Source organism: Pseudophryne corroboree, chromosome 8, assembly GCF_028390025.1.
Source record: "Pseudophryne corroboree isolate aPseCor3 chromosome 8, aPseCor3.hap2, whole genome shotgun sequence".
In the NCBI taxonomy this organism is placed as follows: domain Eukaryota; kingdom Metazoa; phylum Chordata; class Amphibia; order Anura; family Myobatrachidae; genus Pseudophryne; species Pseudophryne corroboree.
The window spans coordinates 462,161,947-462,181,020 of NC_086451.1; the positions used below are offsets into that span (position 1 = coordinate 462,161,947).

A 19,074-nucleotide genomic window follows, 5' to 3' on the forward strand; every position below is an offset into this window, starting at 1 on the left:
TTTTGTGCCTTGTTACTGTTCCGTGCGTTGTTACTGTTCTGTGCGTTGTTACTGCTCTGTGCGTTGTTACTGTGCCGTGTGTTGTTACTGTGCCGTGCGTTGTTACTGTGCCGGGGGTTGTTACTGTTCCGTGCATTGTTACTGTTCCGTGCGTTGTTACTGTGCCGTGCGTTGTTACTGTTCTGCGTGTTGGTTCCTGTTCTGTGCCTTGTTACTGTTCCACGTGTCGTTACTGCATCTGTGCGCTGTTACTGTGCCGTGCGTTGTTACTGTGCCGTGCGTTGTTACTGTGCCGTGCGTTGTTACTGTTCTGTACCTTGTTACTGTTCTGTGCGTTGTTACTGTTCTGTGCGTTGTTACTGTTCTGTGCCTTGTTACTGTTCTGTGCCTTGTTACTGTTCTGTGCCTTGTTACTGTTCTGTTCCTTGTTACTGTTCTGTGCGTTGTTACTGTTCTGTGCCTTGTTACTGTTCCACGCGTTGTTACTGTTCTGTGCCTTGTTACTGTTCTGTTCCTTGTTACTGTTCTGTGCGTTGTTACTGTTCTGTGCCTTGTTACTGTTCTGTTCCTTGTTACTGTTCTGTGCGTTGTTACTGTTCTGTGCCTTGTTACTGTTCTGTGCGTTGTTACTGTTCTGTGCCTTGTTACTGTTCTGTGCCTTGTTACTGTTCTGTGCCTTGTTACTGTTCTGTTCCTTGTTACTGTTCTGTGCGTTGTTACTGTTCTGTGCCTGGTTACTGTTCCACGCGTTGTTACTGTTCCGCGTGTTGTTACTGTTCCGTGCGTTGTTACTGTTCCGCGCGTTGTTACTGTTTTGTGCGTTGTTACTGTTCTGTGCCTTGTTACTGTTCTGTGCGTTGTTACTGTTCTGTGCATTGTTACTGTTCTGTGCGTTGTTACTGTTCTGTGCCTTGTTACTGTTTCACGCGTTGTTACTGTTCCGCGTGTTGTTACTGTTCCTCACGTTGTTACTGTTCCGCGCGTTGTTACTGTTTTGTGCGTTGTTACTGTTCTGTGCCTTGTTACTGTTCTGTGCGTTGTTACTGTTCTGTGCATTGTTACTGTTCTGTGCGTTGTTACTGTTCTGTGCCTTGTTACTGTTCCACGCGTTGTTACTGTTCCTCACGTTGTTACTGTTCTGCGCGTTGTTACTGTTTTGTGCATTGTTACTGTTCTGTGCCTTGTTACTGTTCTGTGCGTTGTTACTGTTCTGTACCTTGTTACTGTCCTGTGCCTTGTTACTGTCCTGTGCCTTGTTACTGTCCTGTGCCTTGTTACTGTTCTGTGCCTTGTTACTGTCCTGTGCCTTGTTACTGTCCTGTGCCTTGTTACTGTCCTGTGCCTTGTTACTGTCCTGTGCCTTGTTACTGTTCTGTGCGTTGTTACTGTTCTGTGCGTTGTTACTGTTCTGTGCGTTGTTACTGTCCTGTGCCTTGTTACTGTTCTGTGCCTTGTTACTGTTCTGTGCCTTGTTACTGTGCCGTGCGTTGTTACTGTCGTGTGTTGTTACTGTGCCGCGCGTTGTTGCTGTTCTGTGCGTTGTTACTGCTCTGTGCCTTGTTACTGTTCTGTGCCTTGTTACTGTTCTGTGCCTTGTTACTGCTCTGTGCCTTGTTACTGTTCTGTGCCTTGTTACTGTTCTGTGCCTTGTTACTGTTCTGTGCCTTGTTACTGTTCTGTGCGTTGTTACTGCATCTGTGCGTTGTTACTGTGCCGTGCGTTGTTACTGTTCTGTGCGTTGTTACTGTTCTGTGCGTTGTTACTGTTCTGTGCATTGTTACTGTTCGGTGCGTTTTTGCTGTTCTGTGCGTTTTTGCTGTTTTGTGTGTTACTGCTCTGTGCGTTGTTACTGCTCTGTGCGTTGTTACTGCTCTGTGCATTGTTACTGCTCTGTGCGTTGTTACTGTTCTGTGCCTTGTTACTGCTCTGTGTGTTGTTACTGCATCTGTGCGTTGTTACTGTTCTGTGCGTTGTTACTGTTCTGTGCCTTGTTACTGTTCTGTGCCTTGTTACTGTTCTGTGCCTTGTTACTGTCCTGTGCCTTGTTACTGTTCTGTGCCTTGTTACTGTCCTGTGCCTTGTTACTGTCCTGTGCCTTGTTACTGTTCTGTGCCTTGTTATTGTTCTGTGCCTTGTTACTGTTCCGTGCGTTGTTACTGTTCTGTGCGTTGTTACTGCTCTGTGCGTTGTTACTGTGCCGTGCGTTGTTACTGTTCTGCGCGTTGTTACTGCATCTGTGCCTTGTTACTGTTCTGTGCCTTGTTACTGTCCTGTGCCTTGTTACTGTCCTGCGCCTTGTTACTGTTCTGTGCCTTGTTATTGTTCTGTGCCTTGTTACTGTTCCGTGCGTTGTTACTGTTCTGCGCGTTGTTACTGCATCTGTGCCTTGTTACTGTTCTGTGCCTTGTTACTGTTCTGTGCGCTGTTACTGTTCTGTGCCTTGTTACTGTTCTGTGCGTTGTTACTGTTCTGTGCCTTGTTACTGTCCTGTGCCTTGTTACTGTCCTGTGCATTGTTACTGTCCTGTGCATTGTTACTGTTCTGTGCCTTGTTACTGTTCTGTGCCTTGTTACTGTTCTGTGCCTTGTTACTGTTCTGTGCCTTGTTACTGTTCTGTGCGTTGTTACTGCATCTGTGCGTTGTTACTGTGCCGTGCGTTGTTACTGTTCTGTGCGTTGTTACTGTTCTGTGCATTGTTACTGTTCGGTGCGTTTTTGCTGTTCTGTGCGTTTTTGCTGTTTTGTGTGTTACTGCTCTGTGCGTTGTTACTGCTCTGTGCGTTGTTACTGCTCTGTGCATTGTTACTGCTCTGTGCGTTGTTACTGTTCTGTGCCTTGTTACTGCTCTGTGCGTTGTTACTGCATCTGTGCGTTGTTACTGTTCTGTGCGTTGTTACTGTTCTGTGCCTTGTTACTGTTCTGTGCCTTGTTACTGTTCTGTGCCTTGTTACTGTTCTGTGCGTTGTTACTGTTCTGTGCGCTGTTACTGTTCTGTGCCTTGTTACTGTCCTGTGCCTTGTTACTGTTCTGTGCCTTGTTACTGTCCTGTGCCTTGTTACTGTCCTGTGCCTTGTTACTGTTCTGTGCCTTGTTATTGTTCTGTGCCTTGTTACTGTTCCGTGCGTTGTTACTGTTCTGTGCGTTGTTACTGCATCTGTGCGTTGTTACTGTGCCGTGCGTTGTTACTGTTCTGCGCGTTGTTACTGCATCTGTGCCTTGTTACTGTTCTGTGCCTTGTTACTGTCCTGTGCCTTGTTACTGTCCTGTGCCTTGTTACTGTTCTGTGCCTTGTTACTGTTCTGTGCCTTGTTACTGTTCCGTGCGTTGTTACTGTTCTGTGCGTTGTTACTGCATCTGTGCGTTGTTACTGTTCTGCGCGTTGTTACTGCATCTGTGCCTTGTTACTGTTCTGTGCCTTGTTACTGTTCTGTGCGCTGTTACTGTTCTGTGCCTTGTTACTGTTCTGTGCGTTGTTACTGTTCTGCGCGTTGTTACTGCATCTGTGCCTTGTTACTGTTCTGAGCCTTGTTACTGTCCTGTGCCTTGTTACTGTCCTGTGCCTTGTTACTGTTCTGTGCCTTGTTACTGTTCTGTGCGTTGTTACTGTCCTGTGCCTTGTTACTGTCCTGTGCCTTGTTACTGTTCTATGCCTTGTTACTGTTCTGTGCCTTGTTACTGTTCTGTGCGTTGTTACTGTTCTGTGCCTTGTTACTGTTCTGTGCCTTGTTACTATCCTGTGCCTTGTTACTATCCTGTGCATTGTTACTGTCCTGTGCCTTGTTACTGTCCTGTGCCTTGTTACTGTTCTATGCCTTGTTACTGCTCTGTGCCTTGTTACTGTTCTGTGCCTTGTTACTGTCCTGTGCCTTGTTACTGTTCTGTGCCTTGTTACTATCCTGTGCCTTGTTACTGTCCTGTGCATTGTTACTGTCCTGTGCATTGTTACTGTTCTGTGCCTTGTTACTGTCCTGTGCCTTGTTACTGTCCTGTGCCTTGTTACTGTTCTGTGCCTTGTTACTGTCCTGTGCATTGTTACTGTCCTGTGCATTGTTACTGTTCTGTGCCTTGTTACTGTTCTGTGCCTTGTTACTGTTCTGTGCCTTGTTACTGTCCTGTGCCTTGTTACTGTTCTGTGCCTTGTTACTATCCTGTGCCTTGGTACTGTCCTGTGCATTGTTACTGTCCTGTGCATTGTTACTGTTCTGTGCCTTGTTACTGTTCTGTGCCTTGTTACTGTTCTGTGCGTTGTTACTGTTCCGTGCGTTGTTACTGTTCCGTGCGTTGTTACTGTTCCGTGCGTTGTTACTGCTCTGTGCGTTGTTACTGCTCTGTGCGTTGTTACTGTGCCGTGTGTTGTTACTGTTTCGTGCGTTGTTACTGTTCCGTGCGTTGTTACTGTGCCGTGCGTTGTTACTGTTCTGCGTGTTGGTTCCTGTTCTGTGCCTTGTTACTGTTCCACGTGTCGTTACTGCATCTGTGCGCTGTTACTGTGCCGTGCGTTGTTACTGTGCCGTGCGTTGTTACTGTTCTGTGCGTTGTTACTGTTCTGTGCGTTGTTACTGTTCTGTGCGTTGTTACTGTTCTGTGCCTTGTTACTGTTCTGTGTGTTGTTACTGTTCTGTGCCTTGTTACTGTTCCACGCGTTGTTACTGTTCTGTGTGTTGTTACTGTTCCGCGCGTTGTTACTGTTCTGTGCGTTGTTACTGTTCTGTGCGTTGTTACTGTTCTGTGCGTTGTTACTGTTCTGTGCGTTGTTACTGTTCTGTGCATTGTTACTGCTCTGTGCGTTGTTACTGTTCTGTGCGTTGTTACTGTTCTGTGTGTTCCTGTCCTGTGCCTTGTTACTGTTCTGTGCCTTGTTACTGTTCTGTGCCTTGTTACTGTTCTGTGCCTTGTTACTGTTCTGTGCCTTGTTACTGTTCTGTGCCTTGTTACTGTGCCGTGCGTTGTTACTGTGCCGTGCGTTGTTACTGTGCCGTGCGTTGTTACTGTTCTGTGTGTTGTTACTGTTCCGCGCGTTGTTACTGTTCTGTGTGTTGTTACTGTTCCGCGCGTTGTTACTGTTCTGTGTGTTGTTCCTGTTCCGCGCGTTGTTACTGTTCTGTGCCTTGTCATTCTCTGTTTGTTCATAAAAGAGGGAATTGCTACTGAGTAGACCCCATGTTATGAAGCTATCATTGGAACTGTATATTTATTGTTCTCGTCCCCTTGTTTCTGGTTTGGCCACAGATATACAGTCCGTCCGTCTCTGACAAACTGCCAGGGTCTTGCACTTTATGTTGCCTGACTGACAGCTCAGATTTCTGTGTCAGTAAAGGGGAAGTGTATTTGCCATCCGTCTTCTGGTCGATAGAGCCACCAGACGCGATTAGCGGAACACTGTTAATGGGAGACGACGACACAGCATCAGCAGCAGAAAGATGCATTTGGTGGGACTTAATTAAATTACTTCCATAAACTCTCATTTACTGTTCTATGTAAAGTGAGCTGCTGTCTCTAATGAGCCTCAGAGAAGGTATTTAGGGGTTACGGTGGGATTACAGCTTGAGCATACAACACATCAAGTTCTAAAATATCATTGCTCACGGGCTGTCTGAAGTCTGAACGTGAAAACTGCAGTGTCTGCCAATAGCACCCAATCAGATGTTTGCTTTTATATAGCAGTCTTCACTACAAAAATAACAGCTGTAATATAATTGGTTGGTGTGGGCAAAACCACAGAGTTCCAGAGCTGTTCCCTTGTATGTTATTGTTTTTTAAGGGAGGTGTAGTGTCTAGATAGTCAATAGGTGGACACCATATGGTCAACAGGGTGGAAAGGTCGACAGTTAAAGGATCAACAGGTCAACATACAAATGGTCGACACAAAAAGGGCAACGTGTTTTTTTTGTTATTTTAACCCTAAACCTAACCCTTCCCCTAGTGCCAGACCCTAACTGTCTCCCTCTGGAAGCCTAGCCCTCCACCAAGTGCCTAAACCTATGACATCCTAACCCTAACCCCTAAGTCTAGCCCTAATCCTAAACATGAAAATTCATGAACAACCACATGTCAAGCTTTATTTGTGTCTACCATTTGTATGTCGACCATCTGACCTTGTCGATCTAAGTCCATGTCAACCATTTAACTGTTGACCTTTTGATCCTGATGACCTACAGTATTGTCTGGCGACCATCTGGTATTGACCTATTGACTGTCTATTTACTGACTATCTTCCATTCGGATACCAGTGGCTGAGGCCAGCCCCTTGTGGCACACTGGGAGTGTATCGCTGGGCTGTGACGCCACAAACCGATGCCACAACATCAAAACATCGCCATCATGGACGAGCAGATGCCAAAAGCTTCCTTAGCTGCTTAGTTTACCACACCAGCTTCTCTAAATAACAAGTATGGCGGCGGGGGGCACAATCCACGCTCCATATGATGCAGGCTTTGTCACATTGCCTCAAAGTAACGCACGCTATCCGCATAATAATGGCGAAAGGCAGCTTCGCTTTCTTTTTAAGATGACCTAGTACTGTACTTGTAGCTATGGCAACCTCAAGGTCTAAGTGACTTGCAAATCAAGGAAGCGCCTCCTTAGAGGCAAACTCGCCAAACATGCAAACGTTTTTCACTTTTTATTTATTATTAATCCACCAATAAAAATAATTTCTGACAGGCTTGCGGTCCGCTGAGCGGTTTAGTAAACCGGCCGGTAATGGATGCTGAGCAAATGTAATCTTTTCGCTGCCTCCACACTGAATTCACGCACAATAAATGGACCAAACTGAAAATAAAGCGAACGCAGTATTACTACCTAATAACGTGCAGGCTACAAATAGTCCGGACACTTTCATCTTGTCACCAGTTGTGCAAATACGTGAAACCTTTGTAAGATAATTACTGTGTCGCAGTTTGGAGCCATATGGTAAAAGCAGTATGGAATGCCTTATATCATATATTTCACCGATTTCATTACAGAAACGGCTCACGTTCTGTTATACTTGGGTAACCGTGTGCCCGTTTTCCCATGTATGCATTGGGCCCGAGTATGGCTCACCTCCCACAGTGCAACCTTCGGAGTGCATCCAAAATGGCTGCCTCTCTGGTACGCTTGTGGATGAGATGAAAATACATGGACCCTATAGTTTTGTTGGTGCCCTACTCTGAACGTTAGGACGCTGCAAACACCCCCCATTTTGTGTCATCTCTTCTAGGGGTAGACTATTCCACCCAGGGTAATCCTACGCAGTGCGCCCGAGATGGCTGCCGCACCTGGTACTCTATGAGGGTGGAATACACAACCCATGGAAGTTATTACCCAAAATGTCTACACCAATCCTGCATTATGATTACTCTATGCGTTCTAGGTTTTCATTTTTATATCTGTGTGGCCTGTGTATTGCTGTATTAATCTTCTGTATTATGTTTATTGCTTTGATGTCTGTAAAGTTCCTTAAGTCTATGAGTGCTATAGAAATAAAATTATTATTATTATTAATAACTCTTTTCATGAACCCAGTGTAAGTTTTGGATCACATGACTTAATGAGTTCAGGATGGCGCCGCGGATGGCTGCCTCGGTGCTGCTCTGCCAAGCAGCCCTCATTTTTACATGTCTAATATGTCGAGTCTATCATACAGTTGCAATGTGCAGTATGAACTCATACGTGTAATGTTTGTCATGTATGCTACGTTCTTCCCCCTTCTTATGCTATGTATTCCCCCTTCATGTTGCTGTTTGGCGATGCATTGTACCGCAAAAAAATCCTAGTGTACGTGAGGTCACCTGACCAATAAAGCTGATTCTGATTCTACTGGCGCTGTACAATGGATATTTCTTCTTTTTCTTTATTTTTTTCCATTAGAAACAGTTTTCTCGAAGTGAAATGGAATCTTTTTACTTCCTATTCTGCTCCCGACCCATCTGTGTCCTTTTAGCAGAGGTTAAAGTCAATTCTGTTTTAGAACGGTGATACAAAATAACAGTAGTGAGTATAACTAGGAGTACATTAGAGAAAGTCTTTGTAACACTTCAGCCTGTAAAATATTGCACCACCCCGCATTCTTGTTTCCTTTAGGAAACTCGAGTTGTCATTTTTGTCTGACTGGTCATTGGCAGTTGGATATATTTGGAAGATATGTATCAAAGCGTCTAGCAGTCAGCTTTTACAGTAGCCATCAGTTTCCAAGTACATTCTATAAAATGATTGTAGAATCTGATTGATTGCCATCGGCAACGTCACCTGTCCTCTTTATAAGATTTGATATACAGATAGCTCCACAGTTATCTTGACTTCTCTGCTGTGCCTAGGCACACCATGGTTTATTTACATAAATCCTTCATCTATTGTTCTCAGCTGCAATACAATACAGAGAGAACAATACAGCAAAGAAATTAAGTCATTACAGCAGGGGATTAAATCCGATAAACATGGACCCATTTGTATCTCCCCCATTTTACGGGATGTGTACAGCAAGTGAGGTGCAAAATAAAATCTCAAAAGACAATACATTATTGTTGCAGTGGCAGGGCATGCAGCCAGAGTACCACATTCTGTGGCCCTGCGTCATAGTGGTGTGCAAACCCGATATTGTAGCAGTGCAGCGATTATCGTCAGTCTGCGCAAGGGCGGATCTACTGTGAAACTAATAAAGCTTAAGCTCCAGAGACCCGAATCCCAGAGGGGCCCTGAAGCAACTTTTGTTTTAATTGAGTGAATTTTTCAACAAGATCGATGGAGTTTTTTAAGTGTGCGTTATTAAACTAAAGTTATATTAGCGATGGCATCATCACTCGTCTCGCTTGTGCATTTTTACACTAAAAATCTGATTTTCACTTCTTGTTTTTATGTACTGCATGGTGATAGCTCATCGCCAGTAACTCCATGACAACCAGGCTTCTCGTACAGCATAGCTGCTATTGCAGCTTAGATGCGCGATGCTTAGTACTGCGTCGCGCATCCAGCTGCTGGGAGTTGTAGTCCAGCTCTGTAAATAGCAAGAAACGTGTATATGTTTTAAACTACAATTCCCGACAGCCTGCAGAACTTCACTTTGTGACATACCAGGCACCCGGAGGCAGAATAGAAGGTGTTGCCTCTCCCGATTTTATAAAGTACCAGCCAATCAGCTTCTGTCTTAAACTTTACAGGTTGTGTTTGAAAAATGACAGTTGGGAGCGGATTGGTTGGTACATTATGTCTCACAATTTTATCTCTCTCCAAGCTTTAATAAATCCCCCCCTAAAGCGGAGGTATTGGGGAGTCGTGGCAGAAGTGCAGCATTTTGTGACCGTTTTGGGGCATGTTTGAAGCTGCAACTGCGATCTCATAGGGCTAGACAGTGCCGCATCCGTATGTAGTCGCTGGGATTAATAAATCCACCGGTGGCCGTCTCAATGCTATTCCCGTTGGCTGCAACGTTTGCATACTTTTGCACAGTGACTGCGTACAGATACACAGCGGCAAATGCATTTACGTACGTCTCTAAATCAGGCACTGTATCTAGGAATGCATCTACTGTAAACTGAGACTTCTGCTAAATAAATTGTCTATATTCCATAGAGAAGTGTTATTTTCTACAACTACTTGTTCTTATCCCTGTCATAGGTATGCCCTAGTAATAACAAAAGCTAAATTCCCCCAAATAACAGACTAAGGCGATAAAGAACATTGGTGTGGACAGAAAACAGGGGTTCAGGGGAGTTGATAGAGGGATAGGTAGAGAAAAGTATATATTAGTTATAGTTGTGTTATAATGGCTTCACTACGGTCAAAAGCTTTGATATTATAGCAATCTACCATAAACTGTCACAGTCAGGGATGCATACTGTATAACCTACGGCCTATATACCAGGCTCTCCTTGTGTGGAGTATAGATACAGAATATACAGAGATGTTACATGTTCTACCCGTTGTTAGTCAAAATGCCCCAGACACACACAGATCACCTTAAGGACTAACAAAAGCTTTTGCCATATTTGCTGTACTATATACACTCAATGTGCATCTTTATATCGTGTGATGTGATCGTATGTTAGCGTTATAATAATCATGATAATAACTTGCTGATGTGGCCGGCTTCAACCGGGCAAAGGTTTGCTGAGCGGAACATTTTACCCTTTCAACCCCCTTATGAGTCGAATTTCGAACAAATCCCTGCTTATTGAGTGGCTGCAAATAACTGTTACAGTTTCCAGGTCACCCAGCAGGTGCACAGGGAGAGTTCACCAACGGTCACATTTTCCAGAGCACAATGGTGATGCTCTGTAAATGGCAAGCAGACGTTTTGCCGCATAACTCCGAAGCAACCAATTACAATGGCAATATTTTTCTGCAAATCTATGGACCACGACCTTTAATTTGGTACTGTATATGGGGGGTCATTCCGAGTTGTTCGCTCGCATGCTGCTTTTAGCAGCTTTGCACACGCTAATTCACCGCCTACTGGGAGTGAATCTTAGCTTCTTAAAATTGCGAACGAAAGATTCGCAATATTGCGATAAGACATCTCTGTGCAGTTTCTGAGTAACTCGAGACTTACTCGGCATCTGCGATCAGTTCAGTGCTTGTCGTTCCTGGTTTGACGTCACAAACACACACACCCAGCGTTAGCCCAGACACTCCTCCGTTTCTCCAGCCACTCCCGCGTTTTTCCCAGAAACGGTTGGGTTTTTTCACACACACCCATAAAACGGCCAGTTTCCGCCCAGAAACACCCACTTCCTGTCAATCACATTACGATCACCAGAACGAAGAAAAAACCGTGAGTAAAATTCCTAACTGCATAGCAAATTTACTTGCGGACATTGCGCATGCGCACTAAGCGGAAAATCGCTGCGATGCGAAGAAATTTACAGAGCGAACAACTCGGAATGACCCCCCTGATGTGCCCTGCTCAGACAGTGTCACTCCTAAAAGTCATTATTTATTTATTATTTATTAGCAGTTTCTTATATAGCGCAGCATATTCCGTTGCGCTTTACAATTAGAACAACAGTTATAGAACAAAACAGGGCAAAGACAGACATAGCGGTAGGAAGGCCCTGCTCGCAAGCTTACAATCTATAGGGAAATAGGCATTGATACATAAGGATAGATGCTACCTGTTACATAATGGTTCCCCAGATTGCTAGGTTCTTAGTGGGTTGTATGATATGATCACCCAGCAATGTTAGAAGACAAAATGTGAGTTTATGTGGACTGTACAGAGAGGATATAATTAGATAGGGAAGCACTGAAGGTTATGTGGGTGGGTCTGAAATTTGATAGGCTTGTCTGAAGAGGTGAGTTTTCAGGGAACGTATAAAGGTTTGGAGACTAGAGGTGAGTCTTATTGTGCGTGGGAGGGCATTCCACAGAGTGGGTGAAGCCCGGGTAAAGTCCTGTAATTTTGAGTGGGAACAAGTGATACGTGTGGATGAGAGACGTAGATCTTGTGCAGAGCGGAGAGGTCGGGTAGGGAGATATTTTGAGATGAGTGAGGAGATGTATGTTGGTGCAGTTTGGTTAATAGCCTTGTATGTGAGTAAAAGTATTTTATATTTAACACTGTAGAATACCGGTAACCAATGGAGGGACTGACAGAGCGGATCAGCAGACGAAGAACGTCTAGCGAGGAAGATTAGCCTCGCAGCTGCATTATCCTTCTGCTATTAATATATAGATAATAATATGATGGCTGATATACAGAACAGACGATAAAAAATAGTAGCACTAGTAAATAAACACAAAATAGTTATTTTTGTATGATATCCTTCTTGCAATTTTAATACTATCTGTATAAAAAGCCAGATTCCTTTTCGGAGATCCAAATGGCTATCACCCCAGTGCTACAATGGAACAGCGCCACCTGGAGGCTAATTCTTTTTAACCAATGTAACCCATACTACAGTATCATTGGGTTAGCAATCCATGAGGCGCTGTTCCTCTTGTATGAGACATATGTAACACATACTGGTGCCAAAATACATATTATATGTAGTGTAATGTCCATTAATAAGGACATATGTTTCTCCAAGTGATGAGAACACAGGCACAACCTCTGTGCAGTTGGACAGATGTTCTCAGTCTCAAAGACATCAGGGAAAGTAATCTCCTTACAATTAATGGCATTCTGTACGTACTGTAGTTTAGCATTGTAAATACCAATTTGTCTCAGATGTGTAAACTGGATATATTGTGTTGGGTTTACAATATGTAATCCTGATAACTGTATCATGGTGTAATGGTCGTCTCTTTTCTCATTTGGGTATGGGGTATGTTGCATTTCTTTGGCCGAGTTTTGGGTTACCTCTGGAGGGGGAGGGGCGGTGACACTCATTCTGCAACCCTGGGCCCAGAGCAATATGGTCTTTGCAGAAATCCAAGACGGAGTTAAAAAGGAACAAATCTTATATTGAATAGTTTGCAGAAAGTTAATCAATGACTTATGTTTTTCTTAAGCCACGATATAGAGTTAAACTGACAATACAGAGGCCTCAGCTTATTTACCGTTATCGGCTGTTGTTATCTCAGTGCAGATCTGGGCGTTTGCATGGCACCTGGTAGTTAAGTTATTATGGGGCCGTCTCAATAAATATATTTTTAAATTAAAAATTGACAGGGATTACCATATAGCAAGTCTGGGTTGGCGTGTGATTAAATTCATCCTAAATTTTTGCCCTGGAATAATGGAATATAAAGGACTTTGTATGCTTGGTGTTTAGACCACCTCATCCACTGATAAAACATTTGACTCTGACAAATGAAACCACATTCTTCGCAGTCTGGTGTTTGGTTTGACCAACAACTGAACCTCTTGACCTTCACTCTTTTGTGGAACAAGCAGGTGTACCTCAAAAAGTGTAGTAGTAGTAGTAGTAATATATATATATATATATATATATATATATATATATATATATACAGGTTGAGTATCCCATATCCAAATATCCGAAATACGGAATATTCCGAAATACGGACTTTTTGAGTGAGATAGTTAAACTTTTGTTTTCTGATGGCTCAATGTACACAAACTTTGTTTAATACACACAGTTATTAAAAATATTGTGTTAAATGACCTTCAGGCTGTGTGTATAAGGTGTATATGAAACATAAATGAATTGTGTGAATGTAGATACACTTTGTTTAATGCACAAAGTTATAAAGAATATTGGCTAAAATGACCTTCAGGCTGTGTGTATAAGGTGTATATGAAACATAAATACATTCTGTGCTTAGATTTAGGTCCCATCACCATAATATCTCATTATGGTATGCAATTATTCCAAAATACGGAAAAATCCCATATCCAAAATACCTCTGGTCCCAAGCATTTTGGATAAGGGATACTCAACCTGTGTATATCTATCTATCTATCTATCTATTTATCTATCTATTTATCTATCTGTGTATAAACATAAAAAGCACCCTTTATTCTACTTGTATGATACATGATAACCTTTTATTGGAGAGACATATTAAGGAAGCACCCTGTATATATAGTGTGTGTGTGTGTGTGTGTGTGTGTGTGTGTGTGTGTGTGTGTGTGTGTGTGTGTGTGTGTTGAAACAGAATTGCATGTGTTCCAGACAACAAATTGTCGAGCATTTAATCTGCAAACTTAAAGTAACCATATGGTAATATTAGTTTTATGATTTCACAACAATCTTTCCCCTGTGATATTTATGTTCTGTCTGTGGAAAGTTACAGTAATGCGTATGTGCATAATTATAATACTGTTACTGTAAGGGCATTCAAAATGTTGTTAATAATCAGGCAGAACTTGTATAATGGTTCTTTCAGGTAACGGACCCCTGTGGTTCTCTACTGTACTCTGCCATAATGTGACAAGCTCTTACCGTACCAGGGGGGTCATTCCGAGTTGATCGCTCGCTGACGATTTTTGCAGCGTAGCGATCAGGTTCAAAAATGGCATTTCTGCGCATACGTATGCTCCGCAATGCGCACGCACAATGTACGGGTACAAAGCTCTTTGTGGTTGTGCTCAGGTTGTAGCGAAGTTTTCCTTCGCACTGTCGGCCGCAAGAAGATTGACAGGAAAGGGGCGTTTCTGGGTGTCAACTGACCGTTTTCAGGGAGTGTTTGCAAAAATGCAGGCGTGTCTGAAAAATGCAGGCTTGGCTGGGCGTTCGCTGGGCGGGGTGTATGACGTCAAATCCAGACACGAATAGGCTAAAGTGATCGCAAGCGCTGAGTAGGTTCAGACCTACTCTGAAACTGCACAGGCGTTCGCACTTCTGCTAAGCTAAAATACACTCCCCAGTGGGCGGCGGCATAGCGTTTGCACAGCAGCTAAAACTAGCTAGCGATCAACTCGGAATGACCCCCCAGGACGGAAATAACACACGCAATTTGTGGATTTTTTTTTTTATATAAATCCAAATAAACATCATTGATACATCTCACCCCCAAAAAATAAAAAAAATATATATTTTTATATATATTATAGAATGAATGGTATACTTCTGTGTTTACTGTAGTGCTTGGCTTTCACACAATATGTGTACGATGAAAAAAAGTTTTGTTTTTTCATGAGAGTCTACAATCGACGTCTCGTACAATTTTACAGTACCTGACCAGGTCACACGATTTACATTTTTCATTCCCCGCTTGGTATCTGTTTGCCTAGTACATCTTCCTTGTCTTGTGGGAGGGAAAGTACATTGAAGTACATAAAAGATGTTCATAAAACATGAATTAAGTAGATAATGACAAGATCATTTTAGGCCTGAATGTCTGATTTATCAAGCTCCTGGGATCAAGAATATTATAAAGATTAGTGTCGTAAAAGGAAGGAAGCTGAAAGCTTCTGCAGCTAAGCTGATTAATAAGAACATCTTTCCTCTAATGTTTTCCATATGTTTGAGATAAAGTCCATATTATGCAAGGAGAAGATGGACAGAGGACCTCTAGGACGGGACCTTGCTATCATCAGTATTCACACGTTTGTCATCTGCCGTTTCATCTTCCTGTTGAAGATTAAATGTCTTGTGCGGATTTTAGACATTGATGTTATTAGACTTTGCTATGATTAATTGTACTTTCTGCAACATTAATTGTGTGAGTTGTGAAGTCATCGGACCTTTTCCGGCCTACACGAGCCCACAAGGCATTACAGGATGCATCAATTTCTAAGCTGTTTTCTCATATTAGCTATTTGTGTGTGTGACTCGAACACTGGCCGGTTATGGCCTTGATTGGTTATGGGTTAAGTAACTTGCTGATACACTTTCGCTGTAATTGTGGCAGTCAAACATTTGTCTGTACATTAACCTTTCTGACCATGTAAATGAGCAAGCGGCTAATTTTGTAAAACAGCCGTCTCATGCTCTGTCGTTCAACGGAAGAAATAGAGAATATAGAATAAGGGGTGTAAGCTAACACAACTGTGAAGACAGCATGAGAAATCGCAAAAATATCAAACTAAACTGCAATCACAATATGCTCCGTGGATATATGTTTAGGAAGATTCCTACAGCAGTGGTGCTATTTAGATTCAAAATGAAAATGAGATAAGTTAATGAGTCCACATGTGGCATATATCCAAGAGTATTGAAAGAATGAAGAGCCCTGTTCGCTACGCCAATAACCAATTGCTGCTGACATATTTCCAGGTGATTGGAGTTCCACATGGAGCTGGTACATGGAGTTCCACAGCACAGAAACAACACTAGGGAACAATACAACAATTGTAGAGCTGTTGGCTATTTAAATAAAGTACAAGCTGTATTGCTGCAAAATCAGATTAAACAAACAAATGTAGTTATTTTTTCCCCGACTTGGTAAGTAAAGGGACAGATCAGGGTAGAACAGCGGATATAGCTTATTTAGATATTTGCATTTGGTATGATATGCAGCAAATAAGCTACTTGATAAAAGGAAGAGCCTTGCGTTTGACTGAAAGCAGAATAGATGAAGAGTCAGGGACTGAGTGATGTAGTTAATGTTTACAGGAAAGGCAAGCAGCCAGGGGTGCCAAGGGGTAAAGGCTGGTGGGTACAAAGTGCCAGAGCCTCTCTGGGGTCTAATGTCATGCCCCCACAATGGCATAACTATACCCCTTCAGTGGTGCACAAATAAGATCTGGGCCCCGCTATTCACAGAAGGGGTTTGCCAATCTTTGTTGAGTGGCAGCCACACTCACATAGATGATTGCGGCATTGTGCAGTGATTAATGCAGCATTATCAGTGAGCAAATAGTTTTTTCACTGGTGTGCTGCCATGGGCCTTCTGGCTTATGCTGATGGTTTGGGGTGTCACACCCTGCACCTAGATATAGCGCTAGGGACCCCAAATATACAGAGACATATGTAACGAAGATCTCTGAATTCTATTATTATGTGGGATTTATATCTGGTTACTGTTATCATTCAGTGTGCTGGGGGAACAAAATGCCTTTTTTTCTTGCTTAGAAATACCCCTCCCTTTCAAGCACCTGAATGATATCACTAAGCTAATTGAGCATCTGCCAAACTATATATGTCAGTGAGCAAATACAAAGGTACATTTTTTTCGCAGTATCCACATTATACACTGGAAATCTGCAATTTCTATTTACTTAGAATTCATTTACCAGCCAGGAGTCCCTACTTTTATTTGACCAGTACACATACTGCTAAGAGAAGAAGTATAAAAAATCCCATCTTCTCGAAGTATATTTAAACATTGTTACAATAAGGCTTAATTAACCTTTCCTATTTAAGGTTATTTACAGTAAGTTCATGCAAACTTTTATCTATGCAGAACTCTCAGTAATATCTGAGTTGCTGGAGAAAAACATTTATGGAGCGATAGCAGATGGTGCTTTAGATTATTCCACAATTTGCATAGCAATGTGCAAAAAAGAAAAATCAGGTTTCATTTGTGGAAATATATGTATTTCTAATGAATAAAAATAGATGCGCATAGCGTTACCTTTCATGATCCTATATAGGACAAAAGAGGTAACGTTTTCTTACAGCACAAGCTGGAGTTGTAGATATGAATGCAAGGAACATACCTGAAAAGTTTCGGAATTACTGGAATATTACTAGATATTGCCTAGAAGTCTGTCCTATGGACCTATGTACATACATCTCTTGGGAAACTACCTTTGCTGAACTTTTCGAGAATTAAATATTAAACATAAATTCAAGAAAGTTCATCACATTTTTTCCCTGTCAAGTAGATTGTTTACTTGATTAATACCTTGAATATTTTCTTGCATTTTTGTGCACCAAGTCATGAGTTGCTGATTTTGTATATTTATAACATAATGGGGGGAGCTGTAACTTTTCCTTATCCTGCATCTTTCCACAAAACAAAAAGCTCTCCCTGTATTACATAGGGCATATTGGGGGAGATGTAGTCAATCTTGGAGAAAGAGAAAGTGGTAGCAATAAAGTACTAACCAATCAGCTCCTTTCATTTTTCAAACACAGCCTGAAAAATGACAGCTAGGAGCTGATTGGTTGGTACTTCATCTTCTCCCCCCCCCCCCCCCCATTGTCCCAAAACAAACCTCAGCTGACTACGAGTGTGTCTTGCTACAGCACAGAGTGCAAAGTGCCTTTACCCATTGGACCACTAGGGCACAGGTAACTGTGCCTCAGCAAAAAAATAAAAATACGGGCCCCTAGTCTTGAGGGGCCCCTAGGTTTTAGCCTAATGGATACTATGGTCCTGAATGGAGTCATATATACAGACCAAACATTTTAATTTGCTAGGAACTTCTGAGAACTGAAGATAGTGGAGATAACGTTATGAAAGACCACAAGGCCGTAACTGGGGATGTACAAGAGGGGCAACTGTTCAGTCTAACTTCTGAGCATGGGTGGTCCAGAACATGCACCTGGAGCATAGACATATGTGTGTATATACTGTATATAATTGTGTTTTTCTATGTAAATGTACACACACATACATATATACTGGTTGTTATTAGTAGCTAGGTTTTATAAGACAGTTTTCATAGTAGGCTAGTGGTTCTTACATAAATGTATAGCTAAATTTCTATAAAATATGATTTCAATCTCTGAGAATTTGTTGCTTTCAAATAAACGCCAATTATTTTGACAAAAAAAAAGGACAGCTTAGGAAAGCAAGAGCTGTGTGTTCCATTGATTTGATGTACTGTATAAATACATCTGATCCTGTTTACTCTGAGAAGATGCGCGGTTCTCGAGTGTTGTTGAAGATGTTATGACTTAAGAGGTTTTGCTTAACAAGTGCTTACACCTTCGCAAAGAGCGCCCGGGAACAGTACGAGAAGCTTTCCAACATGTGCAACAATATGAGCAAGCTGTACGACAACTTGGGAGAATACTTCACCTTCGATCCCAAAGCCCTGAGCGTGGAGGAATTCTTCGGGGATCTCAGCAGCTTCAGGTCTCTCTTTTTGGTGAGTAGTACGTTATTTATTATTATTATTTATTACCAGTTATTTTATATAGCGCACACATATTCCGCAGCGCTGTACAGAGAATATTTGCCCATTCACATCAGTCCCTGCCCCAGTGGAGCTTACAATCTATATTCCCTACCACATGTACACACAGACACATTCATACTAGTGTTAATTTTGTTGGGAGCCAATTGACCTACCAGTATATTTTTGGATTGTGGGAGGAAACCGGAGTACCCGGAGGAAACCCACGCAAGTACGGGGAGAATATACAAACTCCGCACAGTTAGGGCCATGGTGGGAATCGAACCCATGACCTCAGTGCTGTGAGGCAGTAATGCTAACCATTACACCATCCGTACTGCCCGTTATGTAACTTTACTCTGTTTGTGTTTGTTATCAGTGTTTTCTGGCATGGGAATTGCTATTTTATATCCCCCACTTCGAAGTGCTCTTAAAGTCAGTCCATTCCCTGTTTACATAAGGAGGCATGAGGCTCAGAGTGACTCACTACTCCCCGATCCTCTCATTCACATTGACTGCTGTTTCCAGGTTGATGGGGACCTTTTAGTAATTCCATAAACAGGTCAGGATAGCTTCCAGAAACTGCTGTGTAATGTCGCGTAAGGTGCTCAGGCTATGGGGCAGATGTACTAAGCTTTGGAGAGACACAAACCACCAACCGACCAGCTCCTGTCATTTTTC

The 19,074-nt window shown here is 42.5% G+C and overlaps 1 protein-coding gene across 8 annotated transcripts in view; it reads left to right on the top strand.

The window, feature by feature from the left end:
- DIAPH2 (diaphanous related formin 2) overlaps nt 1-19,074 on the top strand; it is a 1,435,719-nt gene that overhangs the window by 1,112,465 nt on the left and 304,180 nt on the right. For all 8 annotated transcript variants that reach the window (XM_063938356.1, XM_063938358.1, XM_063938359.1 and 5 more), the window contains one exon: nt 18,202-18,366. In XM_063938356.1, coding sequence (XP_063794426.1) covers nt 18,202-18,366 — 165 coding nt within the window. The remainder of the gene's footprint in view (nt 1-18,201; nt 18,367-19,074) is intronic.